Source organism: Spermophilus citellus, assembly GCF_964194105.1.
Source record: "Spermophilus citellus genome assembly, chromosome: 8".
Classification (NCBI taxonomy): Eukaryota; Metazoa; Chordata; class Mammalia; order Rodentia; family Sciuridae; genus Spermophilus; species Spermophilus citellus.
The window spans coordinates 30,882,408-30,899,943 of record NC_138189.1 but is presented as its reverse complement, the minus strand read 5'-3'; the positions used below and the strand labels follow the sequence as shown (position 1 = coordinate 30,899,943).

The following is a 17,536-nucleotide window of genomic DNA, read 5'->3' as shown; positions in this document are numbered from 1 at the left end:
TCTTTAGAAATAAGACTGTGAACTTGCATTTCTGTGCACGTCAATAACTTTTCTCCAGTTGTTTTATTTTTTTTTTTAAATAAAAAGACAGCAAAATGAACACAAGTCTATCAGTCACTTCCAATTTTCTGCACTTGCCTTCTTTGATTTTAAGCATCTTTGGATTTCTCATTAAGTTTACTGGGGCATTAAGTTTATGGGGCCTTTTAATATCTGTGGAGAGCACCATCAATATACTGGTCAACACCAGAAGGGCACAGGGGACAGATCATCTAAGAACAGAGCCTGATGTTTACTGTGTGCCAATAAAACAGTCGGCCTCATTCTCCTTTTGGGTTCCTGAGGCTGTTAGCCATGAAAGAATTCTGCAGAAAGAATTCTCTCTCCTGTCTATCTTTAAGACTAAATTAGTACAGGTTCTGAATTTTAAAGTTTTAAAAACAACCCAATGAAACCATCACTGGAAAGTTTTAATATCTGCAATAAAACTCAACGACCCCCACTGATCTCAGGGCTTGATGGTGGTACCATAAAATAGCAGAGTGCGTCTGAGATTGCTTCCTTTCTCTACCAACTACCATCTCTAAATGGGTGCTTTGGGATAGAGGGAGGAAGAGACGAAATGGAAGGTAAAGGGAAAACATCACTGTGGAGTGGATCAGAATTCACTCACAAGTGGGGACTGTAATTAAAGCTGCCTAAAGGATAATTCCCTTAATGAGGAATGCTGGTTCTGCTTTTCCCTTTGGGGGAAAAAAATGGAGATGGGTCTAAGAGGGTAAAAGTGTTACCAGTGACCCATCTGAAGCAGTCATACAAATTGCAGGTGCAATGCTCAGGTGCGCTCCAGAATGTTCTGAACCAAACCTGCCACAATGATGCAGCCATATGTAATTACAACAAGCCCTGCAGATGGCTAATGTGGTTCTTGGGTGACACAGTTCTATGAGCAGTGCTACTTTGTAATGGTAGATTGCATGCAGATATGATCAGAATTGTGCCAATGGTATGGAGAATTATGGTGATCTGGGAAACTAACCTCGTCTAGTTCTCATTTCACAACCAAAGAAGTCAGAGTTAGCCAGTTTCTGGACTCAGTCTCATTTCATCCTACATCATCATTATCTTAAGGAGAAAAAAATTTATACATATAGCTGTATGTACACACATATACATACACGAAGGTTGGTATCGGTTCTACTGTAACTCATTCAACCCTCACAAAAATCTTGTCAGTAAGTATGATGTTAACCCCAGAGTACAAATGAGTAAAATGAGCCACAGAGAGACTAAGGAATCCATTCAAGGTCATGCAACCAAGTGTATGTAGATCTGGGATACAGTGGCATAAATGGGATAGGCTTCAAGAAATCATTGAGTGAATAAAATACAAAAGAGTGTGATTAGTATTTACCATTTGATTGAGAAAGTATGTGTGTATGTATGTGCCTATGTCTATCTGTCCACATATGTATTTATATATCTATATGATTACGCACAGACTCATCTATATGTATCTGTACCTGTATAATTGGCAGCATGCCTAAAAACTGTCAACAGTGGTCATCCCCTGGAGAAATTTAGCAACAGGGAAATGGATATATCAGAAACTCCATTTTCATTCAACTCTTTTTGTGCCATTTGAATTTAAACATGTGTTTTCCATGATCTATTAAAAAAATTAAAAGTGTATTTACTCTATTGACTGGAAGAAAAAAATGGTCAAAGAATACAGTCCAACCTGGGACAAGGAAACAGTTCTCTCCATGAGTGTCTTGGTCCGCTTGAATCCTGGGTCACTTTCTGCAAGGACATTCATGGTTTTCTTGCCAATGAATTCCAAAGCATCGAGACCTCCAGTTAAGACACTTTTGCCCTGCAGATGAGATAATTGCATGAGATTAGATTTTTTACATTTTGCTGTTCTGCAGCAGTCAGCAGCTCCTAGGTAACTGACACTATCTTCAAATATTAAAATCAATATAAAGCCACATTTTTTTCTCACCAGGAGATTTATCATCCATTTAATCCGATTTTCTTTTCCTCCAAAAACTATATGTTATATAATTCATAGGGCATGCAGTGTTATTAAAAAATGATGCTTAGAAAAAAACCAAAGCACACTGGGGATTAATTATATTTGCTCTGTGTATATGAATAGATATATATCTAAGATTTAAAATTAACAGGTGACCTAATTGCTGTTTTTGTTTGAAAAAAAAATTAACCCAAGTAATAGAGGTTTTTTTTTTTTTTCCTTTTGGAGCAGTTTATTAAAATGTCAAATACTCCTGACTTTTTAGGGAATTCTTTAATTTAGGGCCCTGGAGTATAGGACCCTCGGGCTGTGTCAGATGGCTCTTGCATACTTTCAGGAACTAGCATGACCCACCTATAATTAATAGATTCATGAAATAAGACAGGTTGATTTGCATGTGCTTCTGGCTTTAGAAACTGTTCTATTATACAGTTATCACCCTGAAAATCCCTTCGTCAGCTATTGTTTTCTATTAAAACCATTAAAACAATCAAGACTTACACAAACTGTTGCACATAACTGTATACATTTTTGACACATCTTCTGTACGTACGCTCCCACTGCATAACTGTAATTATAATGTGCATATCTGTATTTTTCCCAATTTACATGAAAATGATCTATTGTAATGTTATTATCAATGTACATTTTCCAACCTTCATAATTATTTAAATAGCATTGTTCAACTTCACTGAATTAATATACCTTATTAATCATTTCCATCTTGGATAGTCAGACTTTGTTTTCAGATGTGGGGACTAATCAGTAACCCATGCTGGAAAAGAGATTTAAAAAATGCACACACTTTGGAGGATGGTAGGATGTTGGCAATTCATAGGGACATTGAGTAAGTACAAGCTGCGGGTGTCTGGAGCTTGGGGAAAAGGGTCAAGAAAGTTAGAGAATGGGAGCTGGGGATGCTGGAGGCACACTCAGAGCGCCCTGTAGGGTGGCTCAGAGAGGCCATGAATTCCTTTCTGATACCAGATGCTGAAAGAGCTCGACCATCCCCAGTCCCATAACTTTCCCATGACTACTTGACTTACATTGCTATGTGACTCCCAAAACATACTTGCTGTTCCTCTCTCACCATGCCCAGTCTAGAGGTCAAGGAGCAAGGAGAAGAGGAGTGATTTTCTGTATTTCTGGGGTGCCCTGACCCCAAAGTCTGGGTAAGATACCCTCCTATGTTCGTCTCTAGCCCCCTCTTCTTCCCGCAGTCCACTGTATTTGTCTGTTGAGCTGCACCCTGAAAGAGATGGCACCTTCTTGTTTGTCATCTCATGCCCAGTGTCCAGTGGAGGGGGCTCTAGGTGTACAGTGAAGGGCATACATCCCTTTTTCAAAATGAATGAGCAAATGAATGAACGAATGGGACATGATCCATATTTCTAGAAAAACTAGCTAGTTGGTTCTAGATTGTTGAAAATATCTTTCTCCCTGACCCTCAGGACAGCTAGCGGCCTCTAGTCAGGTGGGGGTCCCCCCTTTTCACCATGCATCAGTGTTTTGGTGCCAATGATAAGCTTCCTTTAGTAGGAGGGACACAGATTGTCTGGAAAAAAAATATTCAGAAATATATCTGGGCTTTTACTGTTAAAACACAAGGCAGCGCAATGTTAATAAGTGGTCCTTTTAAAAAAAAAATTGAATGGCTTTATGATTTTTTAAAATTGAGGGTCAAGAGCAAGAGACCACCCAGGAAAAACATCTGTCCCAGCTCTCAAAGCATCTTTCTCCTCCAACCAGAGGCTGTCCTTGCAGCAATAGGAAAGGACACTATTCATTCAGATTGAAAAAGGGACCTTCTAAACAGCTCCTTTCTTTCAAACATAAAACTGTATTTCATTTTGCCCTTATTATTGGGATCCAAGGTTACACCTACTCTGCAGCAGGAAGCATAACAAAATCATAATCCAAAGTCACGAGCGCGGCCATCTTTCCTCTGATGTATCTAGGTCACTGGTGAATAGAAATATCAAAAGAAGGGAGACACGGGGAGAAGAGGAAACTGCTGAGGACTCACAGTGCTTTGAACCGCGTTGGTGAGGGCTGACAGCATGCCCCGAGAACCTGACGCCGGGGACGCTGGGGGGTTACCTGCAGGGTCCTGATCTGCGGCCACGTCTGCAACTAAAGAGAAAAAATAAAATCCTGCTAGAGTTCATCTTGTTGATCTGAATTTAGGGAGCTTCTAGTCATGCACACGATATAACAAAGTCCAAAGCCTCCCACCCCATGCCCAGAGTCACACGTCACGCACGTGCAGGGACTCCATTTTCTGTCTCAGGTTGGGCCCCTTCAGAAGATCCAGAATTGACACTGTGAATCCGAAGGGTGGCCCCTGCTTTTTCTTTGACTGCAGTCAAGCCGTGACCTGTCAGGAAATATAAATATGGTTTGTGCACACATTAGATGCCTGTGGTCTGAAAATTCTTTGGCTGATCTTACAGAGCTGTTTGAAGTTTTGTAGGTATCCATCGTGATTGCAACAAAGTGGCCCACAGCAGAGACTTTGGAATCCCTCCAAAGTAGGTTCCAAGAGGAGCTCAGCTTCCCCACTGCCTGCGTGAGTGACCTTAGAGAAGCTCTCTGTGACTCAGGTTTACTCAGTGGGTTGCTGTGAGAAGCAAATGAGATAGTGTATGTGAAGCACTCTCAGATGCCACATTACTGACTTTGCTTCTCACCCTGGGGTTCCAAACTCAAGACAATGCCAATGAATAGTGCGCTACTCTTATCCTCATGGTAGACAAATGTCATTCATTTTTTGATTCCTTGCAGACCCAACACATTGAGGGTGTTAAATATTGGTTGAACTGAAATCAGCTGAGCCTGAATATGCTCCTTCCAAGTGTCACTGCAAAGGGTCTTGAGCTGACATCTCCAAATAGAAAAGCCACATAGGCCACCCAGTGGCTCTGAGAATTTGTCTTTGGTAGCAATGGTCTGAACCAGGCTAAAAGGTATGGATTTTACTCTACCTGGGCAGGGACAATACTTATATTTCTGAGATCCCAGTGCAGCAAGGATTCAATAACTCACTGGTGAATACAGAGATACAGGATGGCTGTCCCATCCACACTGAACAAATTCCAACCCTTGACTTGATAGATGGTCTTATCCCCATTTTGTTCTGGAGTGATTTCCCCCCTTGAGGACCCATCATGAGCTGTGGTGAGTTCCCAAGCCTGAGGAATGAATAGCCCACTGATGGTCCTACTGGTTGCTTAAGTCCTTAAAAGACAAACAGCATGGCTGTCCCCATCCAGTGCTCACCATCCCCCTTGGCATGCAGGGAGAAAATAAAGGATTTCTCCAGAAACCTCAGCTTGTTAAAACACAAGGCAGCAGCAATGTTAATAAGTGGGAAAGGAGTCCCGAGTGACAGTAGGATTCGAGAGCAAAACAGAATGACTCAGAACTAGAAAGCACTTAAAATGACGATTTGTCCATTTCCTGGATAAGAGGATGACACAGATGAGTCCCAAACCCAACGAGTAGTTTTCATCAACTGTAATCTTAACACAAAGAAGGCACTGATATTTACCAAGCATATCCAGTGGAAATCACCTGTCATTATATATTATATAGGACCTCCCCCCCCCAAATTAAAGAAACTTTGTAACTTTAATTACAAAGAGAAAAAAATGTGTCTATATTCACAGGCAGATCATTAGACAGAGTTCAAACTCATTATTGAGTTACTTGAAAAAATAAACTGCTAAACCTGACTTGAGTTAATTCTAAGCTTCCTATCTATGAATTCCAAGCATTTCAATGGAAACTTTTTGAAGTTTCGGTAACATTCAAGTTATAGGATATTACTTAATCTAATTCATTTACATACCGAGTCCACGTTCCTTAACATTTAAAAAAAAACACATATATTTTCCAAAAGGAGAATGTACATCCAAATCTCAACCCACGATTCTCATCTAGATTTCTGAGAATCACAATCAAGGAATAATCGAGTTGGAGGAGGTTGGCCATCTGCTCCCATCTTCTCTGCTTAAGTCAAGCAAGAAAGGTAATGGCACATCCGTCCCTGAGACCATTTCAGGTTTAATTAACCTCATATCCCTCATCTTCTCTTTGCCCTTCTCCTCCTCTTGCAAGTTAGGGTCATATCTGGTTCTTTCTCCAGGGAAGGGTACCTTCTTCATCTCTGGACACACATAGCTGCCTCTTGAAACAATCACTGGAAGGAAATACCGTTTACATGTGCATATAAGTGGAATGTGCCTAAAAACAGACATGGACATGGGCTGCTACTCTATTTTCTGATTCGCCATTATTTTTTAAAATTTTGTTAGTACAAGTACATCTTTACCGCATTCTACTAGAAGTACAAAGTTGAGCTTTATTTTTATGGAAAAGCTGTAATTTTTTCATAGCTAGGTTAAGACATTTTGCCACACCCTACTTTGAAGAGTGACTTCTAAAACTTTACTTAGTGTGACATCTAGTGCCCAGAGCAAGGAAATAATCATATGGAGTTACTGTCACCTTTTGATTAGGTAGGAGTAATTAATTTCCAGAGATGTTCACTGGGTTCTACCAGTAAAAACAATAACAACAGATCTCTGTGTTAATTTCTTCATGTCATCATGAACCCTAAATATTCTAAAAGAAAAAAAGAAAAAGAAGTCCCTCTAAATTCCATGGCCTAAAGGGGGAATATCCTGAACCCCTTTTCTTATTGCAGTAAAAGGTGAGTACTGCAAAGAATGTTGTAGAAATCATTTTAAAATAAATGTTGCATGATTGGCTGATGTTTAGTTTACCACCTCTGACATGGTGGAAAATAACACAAGCTTAGGAGTCAAAAGTCTGGTGGGGGAATTCCAGTTCTGAGGTTCACTAGCTATTTGATGCGGGTGAGCCAGTTAACCAGAGTGTTGTGCATCTTCTCAGATAGGAGACTTGTCCCACCTACTTCCCAGAGGGCGAGATCATAGGGGAGAGGCGGGTGAAACCTCTGCAATGGACGTTTATTAAGCACATACTATGTTCCAGGCACTGTGCTCAATATTTTCAGTACAGTAATTATCTCAACAACTTTATGAGGAGAGGGATATTATGAAGCCCATTCTACACCCAAGAAAACCGAGACCTGGTCAAGGTGGAATAATTTGCAAAAGGTCCCAGAGCCACTCAGTGACAGGTGCAGGTTTCCAACGTGGTCCTTCAGAGTCTAGACCCACATATGTACTCACTATATCATACAGAGAAGATTTTAGATGTCATTTATGTTGATTAAATGTCATTTTACTCTCATTTCCGTACCTCCTTGGAAATCAGATCCTTGGTCAGGAGCTTTCTCCTTTTAAAAAGGGTGTTTTATGCTAAAACAAGCTAGACTTACCATAGCTTGACCACAGAGCAAGGTGAAGGTCACCTCCATGGGTGTTAACCTGACTCTAACCCATCCCAACCACACGGTGGGGCGCACAGCTTGATGCTTTAGGGTCATTCCTGTGCTGTGCAGACTGAGTTCTCAGACACTGTGTGCAATCTTACATGTCAGTACAAAAATTTTCTTCTCCAAAACCATTGTGATCTCTCCAGCCTTCTTCCTGTAAGTTCTACCAAGACCAAAACCCCTTGAAGGGAAAGATGAAAAGTTGATGTAGTTGGCTTGTGGGGGAGGTCCTCTCTGACCACGTGGGTAACGTGGGGGAGCAAGAGCAGTTCTTCACAGCAGCCTCATGACTGGTGTCCAGTGGGTACTTCCATCGTCTCACCCGCCAAAGGACCTCAAGAAGGAATGGCTAACTCATTAGGAGGATTCTTCTCTTTTAGGTGTTTTTTAATACAAATTCTTTTTCTTTCCTTTTTTTTTAAAATGGACATTTTAAAAACAAACAAACAAACAAACAAAAAATCCCATGTAATTTCCTTGATATAACTGGTTGAATTTTGTCCCTAAATGTTTTTTTGTGGTAAAGTGTACATAACATAAAATGTATCTCTGTAACTGCTTCTAAGTGTATAGTATGGTGGTAACAAATATATTGGCAATGTTATACAACTCTCACTACCGTCCATCTCCAGAACTCGCCTTATCTTGTGAAACTGAAACTCTTATACCTATCAGTGATGCCCATTTCCTCTCTACCATCCCTGGAAACCAGCATTCTATTTTGTTTCTGATTTCGACTCCTTTAAGTACCTCACACAAGTAGAATCACACAGGATTTGTCTTTTTGTGGCTGGCTTATTTTACCTAGCATACTCTCTGCAAGGTTTATCCATGTTGTAGCATTTTCCAGAATTTTCTTACTTTTTAAGGCTAAATAATATTCCAATTGTATGGACAGACCACATTTTGCTTATATATTCATCTGTCAATGGACACTCGGGTTGCTTCCATGTTTTACCTACTGTGAATAATGTTGCTATGAACATAAGTGTACAAATGTCTCTTTGAGATACTGCTTTTGATTTTCTTGAGTATATAATTGGAAGTGGAATTGCTAGACTATATAGTAATTCTGCTTTTAATTTGTTGAGGAATGGCCATACACTGTTTCCCACAGCAGCTATGCCATTTTACATTCTTATTAACAGAACATATGGGTTCCAATTATTCCACGTTCTCACCAATACTTATTTCCTTTTTTTTTTTTGGTATGGAAATTAATAGCTGCTTTTCTGTTTGTTTTTTTTTTTTTGATAGTAGTCACTGTAACAGGCATGAGGGTGTTTTTGATTTCCATTTCCCTGATAATTAGTGAAAATGAGTATCTTTTCATGTGCTTATTTTTAAAATAAAAAATTCATAAATTTGCAAATGCAAAAATTATAGATACATGGACACGGAGGGCGGACCCAATCTCTTTCTGTGTAGACAGAGGCGACAGGGTCTATGAGTTTATAGGAGACTATGGAAATAATTAAGACCTGAAAAAAAATTGTTACTTTAAAACCATGAAAGAAAGTTGCAAGTTAGAAATGGATCAATATTTACTGAATGTCTTCAAAACACAACATTAGGTCAACTTATCTCAATTACTATTCAAATACATTTGACTCAAAGTTATGTGCAGGTATAATATTGATGAGGGGTGTGGGTGCACACTATTATATTTGCTATGATATAGGAGGGACTTCCAAAATGAGGAGTGACTGAAGCTTCTAAAAGACTTGAAGTCAAACTCTTCCTTCTAAATAACAATTCTCACTTATTTCTTGTGGCCTCTTTCAAGGAAAAAAAAATGGCTGTACCGCCACAGGTGTTGGGACCTGGCAATAAGTCGTGGGAGTCAGCCTGTGCACAGAGCTGTGGCTGCTGTGTGCTGCCCGGGACCCCTGCTCCTCCTCCCCATGCGGGAGCCTGTCTACTGACAGCCCTCAATGGAACGCCTCCCCGGGGAATTGCCCTGGCCAGGGAGTTGGTTCTCCTAAAACTGTACTACAATGACTGGTCAGTGGGGCAGTTGGTGATACAAAGACCCAGCCCTGTGCTTCAACAGGGGATGTCTCTGAAGAGTCCTCCCAAACCCAAAGCTCCCCATGGGACAGGTTGCGGCTTCTGCTTCAAACTGTGCTGCACTTCTACTTCTTCTCCATCCAGTTCTGCTTCCTAATCCTTTTGCTTCTGGAGCCTTGGCACTGTCACAGTGAGTGTAGCGCATGAAATCTCTGCCTCAATCCCTCTCTTGGGTGTCCAAATTAGAATTATGATCTACCCTATTCTTTTTAATGGCTGCATAGTATTCCAATGAATGACTATATCACTTTTTAACTGTTCTTTATGGATGAACAAAGAAACAAAAAAATCCCATGGTTCTTTCAAGTTTTTCATGGATGGTGAACTCCCTCACCCCTTACAAGTCTTTGTTGAAATACCACCAAACCAACATCTATCCTCACCATTTGCACTCCTAACCTCTCTGATCCGATCCACTTATTATATATTTCTATAGACTTATCACCTTCTGGCATTCTATGTAAACTTCCTATTCATTATGTGCATTGTTTATTGTTTATCTCCTTCCACTAGCATGGAAGCCCTACTAGGGGAAGGGGCCTTTATCTCATTCGTTTACTACTTTATCTCAAGTGTCTCTGACAGTGTCTGGCACAGTTAATATTCACTGAGTAGATTCCATTTTGAACACCTTTGTATGTATATGTTAATGATCTTTGCAAAGGATCAACCGTGGGAATGGCTGAGCATTCAAAACTCTATAGGTAATGCTAAGAGTCCCTCTGAAAGTTGTACCCACTTACACTCCCTTTGGGTGAATTGTACAAATCAAGCAATTTAAAAACACTCACTGCATTTCAGACTCCTTTGGCAATGAATTCAAAGTATTTCAAAAAGCTGCGAAGAGCAGTTGTTTAGGAAAACAGAGTCAATGCTGCTGTGCTCAATTAAAGCTGTCAAAAGTGCAGCAAGAAGCCAATCAACCTTCTTTTGGAAAAGTCTTCGCTCTCCATTATGATGGTGGGGGTTCACTCTGTGTAATCAGATGCTCACATTTCTTTAGGTTCAAGGTTGACAAGAAGTGTAACTGGACTGATAATGCTTGCCTAGCACCCAACAGAAACTCATCCACCCCTTGCGTTTTTTTATAGATTGCAAACTCCAAGCATCAATCTGATTACCTTTTCTAGCAACAATCCTTGAGAATTTCCACATCCTCAGCAATGTCACCTTCAAAAAATGAATCCATGTGCTACTGATAGTGATTTACACAGGGAAGTGTTCTCACTGCAGTACCATTCTGACAAGTTTGCCATTCTCTGTAATAAACACTGTCATTATTTTTGACAGGGCTGGTAGAAGGGTTTCATTAAAATGTGCAGCAGGAAAAAATTGTGCATCTTGGGAGAGGATGGGAAAAGGGAATCATGGTAATTTTGAAAAAAGTAAATATACAGATCAGATATATTCCATATATACCATCCTGCCAACCCCAGGTACTCTTGCATAAGGTGTTTAGACTCATAAAACCGTCAAAACTAGAATTTCAAATAAACATTTAGGCCTTTGGTTGCATCTGGATCTACACGGCTCTGCTGTGCGCAGAGGCTTTGCCTTACTTAGCAGCCTGTCGACTTTCATTTTCATTATTGGTCTATTACTCTTAGCTTAGCGATAAATTTTAAGAATGAGTTGAGTCTATAAGGTGCTTATGGGAAATCATAGCTGGTGGTTGTCACATCATCATTTTGGAATTATCATCAAAATATATTCTTTTTACATTTTTCTATACTTTTGACCTTTCCTACTCTGGTTTCTGACTGGAATAATAAATATTTTTGTTGCATTTTACAAACTTGTCCAAAGGCACAGGAGACACATGATCAAACCTTCTTAGAATGGGACGATAGCGTGGCTTCAGAGAAACCATATGCAAGAGTTAAGGCCTCTCTGAAAAGATCTGTTGGCTGAGAAATGTGTGATTTCATATACACATGGGAAGGTCACTTTTTATCATTTCCCCTTAATCTAGGGTCAAAGGGTGAAGTAAAAGATAAGATAAACAAATACAGAGTAGAAAGCTGGATGCCGTGGTACACTCCTGTGATCCCAATGACCGGAGAGGCTGAGGCAGGAGGATAAAAGTTTATGAGTCCAGCCTCAGCAACTTAGCAAGACCCTGTCTCACAAATAAAACATAAAAAGAGCTGGGGACATAGCTTAGTGGAGAGTGCTTGCCTAGCATGTGAGAGTCTCTGGGTTCAATCCCCAGTTCCACAAAACAAAACAAAACAAAAACAAACAAAAAACTAGGGATGTAGGTGGCCAATTTTCTGTATTTTTCCACTTGATGAAGTTACAGATGTCAGCTTCTTTCTATACACCCCTGCAGAATATGGAATCAGAATCACTTTCTACAAGTTGGAAAGGGCCTTAGAATTTCTCAAGTTCTCAGACCCACACTTTTCCAAATAAAGAACTTGAGTCTCACAGAGGTTAAGTGCATGGTATAGCTAGGCAGTGGCAATGTCTTGTGATGACAGGTTAGTGACACTCAGGACCAGGTCTTTGGTACCGTGCTCCTTGCAAGAAAGTGCCACCTTCCAAATCACTCTCTTGCCAACTCTAAACAGTTCCAACTACTGTGACCACAGTTTTTCAACAATTGTAAGAAGTTTTGTCTTCTGTTTCTAGTGTTCAATGGACAGCTCTGTGTTCTGTTAAGGACTATGTGTTTTGCACTCCTGTCTGCAACTGGAGTACCCTGGGGGTAACATGAGGTTTCTGAGTGGAAATCAATTGCAATTGAATATGTGGTTATTTTCTTTCTTTGCTTTCCACAGGCAATTTACAAACCTTCAAGAGCTTGTCTACTGCTGTGAGTGCTCTGTTTTCCAATAAGTTTCTTTGCCTTATGATAATAAACTGTTAATGCTGCAAAGCCCTGGGATTGATATGATGTCTGTATGTAATGGAAGCTGTTTCTTTCTCAGTCCCAAGGTAGGAGCTCAGTACAGGCCATATAGTCCAGGAAGGCACATAGATCTTTTTTTTTTTTTTTTTTTTTTTTTTTTTTTTTTTAGTGGTACTGGGGATTGGACCCAGAGCCTCGTGCATGATAGGCAAGTGCTCTGCCATTGAGCTACATTCCCAATCCTTTTAAAATGTTACTTTGAGATAGGATCTGTCTAAATTGGTGGCCTTGAATGGTGATCCTCCTGCCTCAGCCCTTCTGAGTACCTGGGATTACAGGCATGTACCACTGTGCCCAGCTCACCATAATTTTTGCTTATTTGTTTTGGTGGCACTAGGGATTGAACCCAGAGGTGCTCTCTACCCCTGAGCTACATGCTCAGCCTGCTTTTTTAAGCAGCAGAGTCAGCATCATCTACTGGTTGCATTTGGAACCAGGTTAAAAAAAAAAAACCCAGAGGCCTTGGAGCACAGCCTACTAAAACCCAGGCTGATGTTCCAAAGTCAGTTTGCAATAACACACCTAAGAAGACTCTGGCAATAAATCCAACCAGAGAGTTATCCATTGGCAGATGGAAAACCTTTTTTATTTATTTTTTTCAGTGTCAGGGACTGAATCCAGAGCCTCTGCACACTGGCAAGTACTCTACTGCTCAGCTACATTCCCAGCCTCAATGGAAAGCCTTATAAAGTCCAGAAAAGCCCATTGTCAAATGGTTGGATAATGAGAAGCAATGGCAGGCAGCTGGCTAGGCCAACCACTGGTGGAGCAGTTATAGGCAGGTACACCTTTTTGGGGGGCTCGGTGTAGGGCAGGTACCAGGGATTGAACTCAGGTGCACTCGACCACTGAGCCACATCCCCAGCCCTATTTTGTATTTTATTAAGAGACAGGGTCTCACTGAGTTGCTTAGCACCCTGATTTTGCTGAGGCTGGCTTTGAACTCATGATCCTCCTGCCTCAGCCTCCTGAGATGGGATGGACCCACACTTTTCCAAATAAAGAACTCGAGGTGAAGTGCATGGGGTAGCTAGGCAGTGGCAATCTGTTGTAATGACAAGTTAGTAGCACTCAGGACCAGGTCTTTGGTACTGTGCTCGTTGCAAGAAAGTGCCACTTTCCAAATCATTCTCCTGCCAACTCTAAACAGTTCCAACTACTGTGACCCCAAGATTATAGGTGTGCACCACCATGCCCAGGTAGGTGCAACTTTAACGATGCACAAAAAGCACCTGCAACTGTGACCCACAGGACAGATGATTACTTGGTGTGGAATAAACTTGTATTTAAATTAAAAAAATTTCTTTTAGTTGTAGACGGACACAATACCTTTTATTTTATTTATTTCTGTGTGGTGCTGAGGATCAAATCCAGGGCCTCCACACATGCTAGGCAAATCCTCTACCACTGAGCCACCACCCCAGCCCTGGATTTAAAATTTTAATGAGAAAGTAAATCCTTCACCTCTAATAGAACCTTGTGAAGCACCAAATTCATTGTCAGTGGTTTGGAACTTTAATATAATTGGGAGCAGCCAGGACATTTTATTTTATGACACAAACCACGAAGACAGCTCTATTATGTCGGAGACCACATTATTTTTTTCTCATGACTTATTCCAATTTTAAAGAAACTTTCAGATTCTCCATTTTTATTTCTTGGCTCAGACAGCAAGCCACTCACAAGACCATCGGAAGGCCACTAAAAGCTCACACATTTTTCCAAGAAAGAAAGATGCCTGCAGGTGCTCACCCTCACCCTGTGAGTAACCAGAAAGCCAAACAGGCTCCTTCACTTCAGTTTGGTTCACTTTGTCATCAGCCTAGGTGGCTTCCAAGCCATCCCTGACCCCTTCTTCCATTAGCAATAGAGAAAGTCTGCTCCCCAGGATCTCACCAGAGACTGACATTATTGGCCACTAGCTATTTCTTGCTGGATCCCTTCTGAGAAAACCGACACTTGAAGGAGATGAAATTAGGGGAAAGCAATCTCTCTGGCCTTCCAGGCAGTCTAAGGTCCATGAAGCTAGAAGTCAGGCCCCTAAGCTCTTTGTGGCCGTGGTCCACTGAGGTGAGGACCATGAAGTCCTTGAGGGACACCTCAAGGTCTTCCCACCCCTTCTGGATTTTGAAGTAACAATAACTGATCCAATCCATGGTGCACAAGCTCCTCATGGCCCTGAGCTGAAGCCAGGTGACCCATGGCTTCCCCGCCCTTCTCCTTACCCTCCACCTTCAAAAATGGCTGCCTTTGCTGAGTCACCTCCGACATGGTGATGTTCTACCCTCAGTTTCCATGAAGAGTGGAACAGGAAGGATCTCTTAACCGACCTGCTCTGGTAAAGATGCTTTCTTTTGTATAAGAACAAACATGGGAAGTATCTTTAAAACTTAAAACCAATAAAATAGATTTATTTAGATAAACTAAATTTTATCATTCAATGATAAATAAATAAATAAATAAATAATACACACACACACACACACACACACACACACACACACACACTAATAGCCAGGAAGCCAGAGTTAATAGCAGTGCTCTATTATCGTAACTCTATTAGTCTTTATCACATATATTCTTCCTATCTTCATATTTTGTTCTATTTATATTGTAATGTCCAGCTGATGAAATGCTTTCTATCAAGATACCTCAAATTTGTTGAAGGAGTAGGTGAAATTGTACACTTAAAAAAAGTCAAGGGATGAAAAAAAAAAAGATTGGAGAATGTATTATAAAAGTTCAAATCTTAACATTTTTAGAGACATTTAAGAGTGTTTAAAAGCCACTACATGGTTTTCAAATCCCAACCCACACATTCTTGTCTTTGGTGTTAATTTGCTTTGTGACTCAGTTTCTTATTTGTAAAATGGAGAAAATAAGGGCATCTCATGGGTTAATATTAAACTCAATCAATATATGTTACAATCAAAATATCATACCCTATTAGGCTTCTGAACTTTATTCCAAAGCAACATGATTGCTCACCTACTGTGGCAGACGCTGATGAGAGTAGAGACTTGCCCCAGGAGCCCCAGCCTGCCCATCCTCTTCCCTGAGGAGGGGAATCCACAGCCTGCAGAGAAACAGATCAGTAGCAGGTCAGCGATTCAGTTTATCCCTAAATGGAAAAATGGTTGGTATAAAACAAAGGGAAGGTTTAAGAAAAACCACCACCTGCCGTATCGCACTAGCTTATGGTTCATATGGGTCATAAAAAAAATCTCGACCCATGCTGCAGTGTGTACTTTGAAACCAAATTGATTAGTGAAGGTGTGGGTTTCTGAAGTCTTGGCCTGAAGTGAAGTAAGCCTCAGTTCTCCAATTATTTGGAAGTCAGGGACAAGAGCTGGGTCCAGAAAAAAAGATACAACACATTAGAGCCCCAGAGTGATTTGAAAACATTCAAAAGAAACTTGACCCAGGCAGCTAAACAAATGTGGTCTTCAAGGTAGGGTGAACCTTCAAACCTTTGGGACGGCAGATGGGATTCTTGGCATGGACCATGGGCAAAGTGTCTAAAAGGTACCAATAAGCCTGGAGGTGGGTAGCAGTAACAGCAAGCTTTGTGAGGGAGACACCTTTCTATTTGACCCCTGTAAGTGCATCTCTCACGCACAGGGGAAGACGGTCTCTGGCCTCAGTGGATTCAAATTCTTTTGCCTCAGATTTTAGAGTCGGGACTGGAGACTATGGTTCAGCATGAGCTGTTTGCATGAATAGATAATGAAAACTCAGGCTATGCAGGTTGACCCTCTTCTACTCTCTGTGCACACTAAGAACTAAGTGAAAACAGAGTGAGCAGAATGATGGAGATATGCTCAGAGATCTGCTTGGAATTCTAGTAGCTTCTCAGCTTCTGGTTTCCAACCCTCTTGAGACCTGCTCCATTTCTGTCTTTGAGTTCTACGAGATGCCCTTTTTAAAATTTTTTGCTTTTTTTAAAAAAATGTTTTGTTCACTGATATCCCCAGGGCCTAGGAGAGTCCCTAGAATATATTACGTGCTTAATTAATAAATATTGGATAAGTAACTGAGGTTTCTGCTACTTGCAACCAATGAGTCCTGACTCAGTAGAGCTACAGCTTTCTCTTACCTCCTGGGAACATACTCTAAGAAACAAGGCAAGAATAAATACATTAGGAGTTAGCCAGATGAGAATCACAGCCTTTTCACTTGAAAAAAAAAAATGAAGCTGAACATTTGAAAAATACCTGCACAGCTTGTAGATTCTGCAGCTGTGACCCAAGGCTGGTTATCAGTCATCCCAACCCCCTTTCCCCGGGCTGTCTCCACCCTTGCAGTTAGGGGTGGTCCCAGGAAACAGTTTTCAAGCAATGAAACGTATACATGAGAATGTTTCTGCTTTCATGATGACTCATACAGCTATGGCTAGTGCCAACTCTTCCCCGCTCCCTCTTTCTTGCTCTAGATGGGGATATGATGATTGAAACTGAGTGGTCATTAGGGAAAGGCCAAGGAACCACAGAGTCACTGGTCCTGGCCCTGCTAAAGTACTCAACCGACATGAGCAGCTAGCTACCTAGCTCCATTCTTCCTATTAAATGAGAAAAAATAAATTGCTATTTAGTACACCAATATATTTTGGATTTTAGTTACTTGCACCCAAAGGTGTTAGAAAATATCAAACACCATCCATCAGTGTAGAGCACTGGTCAAGAGAAAAGGTCATGAAATTAAATTGCCTGGGTTTGGGTCCAAACACTGCCATTTGGGGCAACAAGTTACTCAAGTTCCTGTTAGACATTCTTCCTTCCTTATTACAAAATGAGAGATATGGCAGTATTAGAACTATAAGAACCAATAACCTCATCAGCCTTGTGACAATTAAAAGAAATAATTCAGGAGTTGGGATTGTGGCTCAGAGGGAGAGCGCTTGCCTTGCACGTGTGAGGCAGTAGGTTCAATCCTCACCACCACATAAAAATAAAACAAAGATATTATATCCACCTATAAATAAAAATAAATATTTTAAAAAACAAGAAATAATTCATATGAAGTTGTGGGCACAGCGTCTGGCATATAATAAATATTCCATAAATTGTTAGCTGGTAATAATAATAAGAAA

The 17,536-nt window shown here is 40.7% G+C and overlaps 1 protein-coding gene across 4 annotated transcripts in view; it reads right to left on the bottom strand.

The window, feature by feature from the left end:
- FAM114A1 (family with sequence similarity 114 member A1) overlaps positions 1-17,536 on the bottom strand; it is a 60,726-nt gene that overhangs the window by 25,252 nt on the left and 17,938 nt on the right. For 3 of the 4 annotated variants that reach the window (XM_081303229.1, XM_081303230.1, XM_081303231.1), the window contains exons 3-6: positions 15,436-15,523; positions 4,302-4,415; positions 4,065-4,171; positions 1,742-1,876 (exon numbers count right to left, since the gene is read on the bottom strand). In XM_081303229.1, coding sequence (XP_081159355.1) covers positions 1,742-1,876; positions 4,065-4,171; positions 4,302-4,415; positions 15,436-15,523 — 444 coding nt within the window. The remainder of the gene's footprint in view (positions 1-1,741; positions 1,877-4,064; positions 4,172-4,301; positions 4,416-15,435; positions 15,524-17,536) is intronic. The other variant, XM_081303232.1, reaches the window with a different exon arrangement.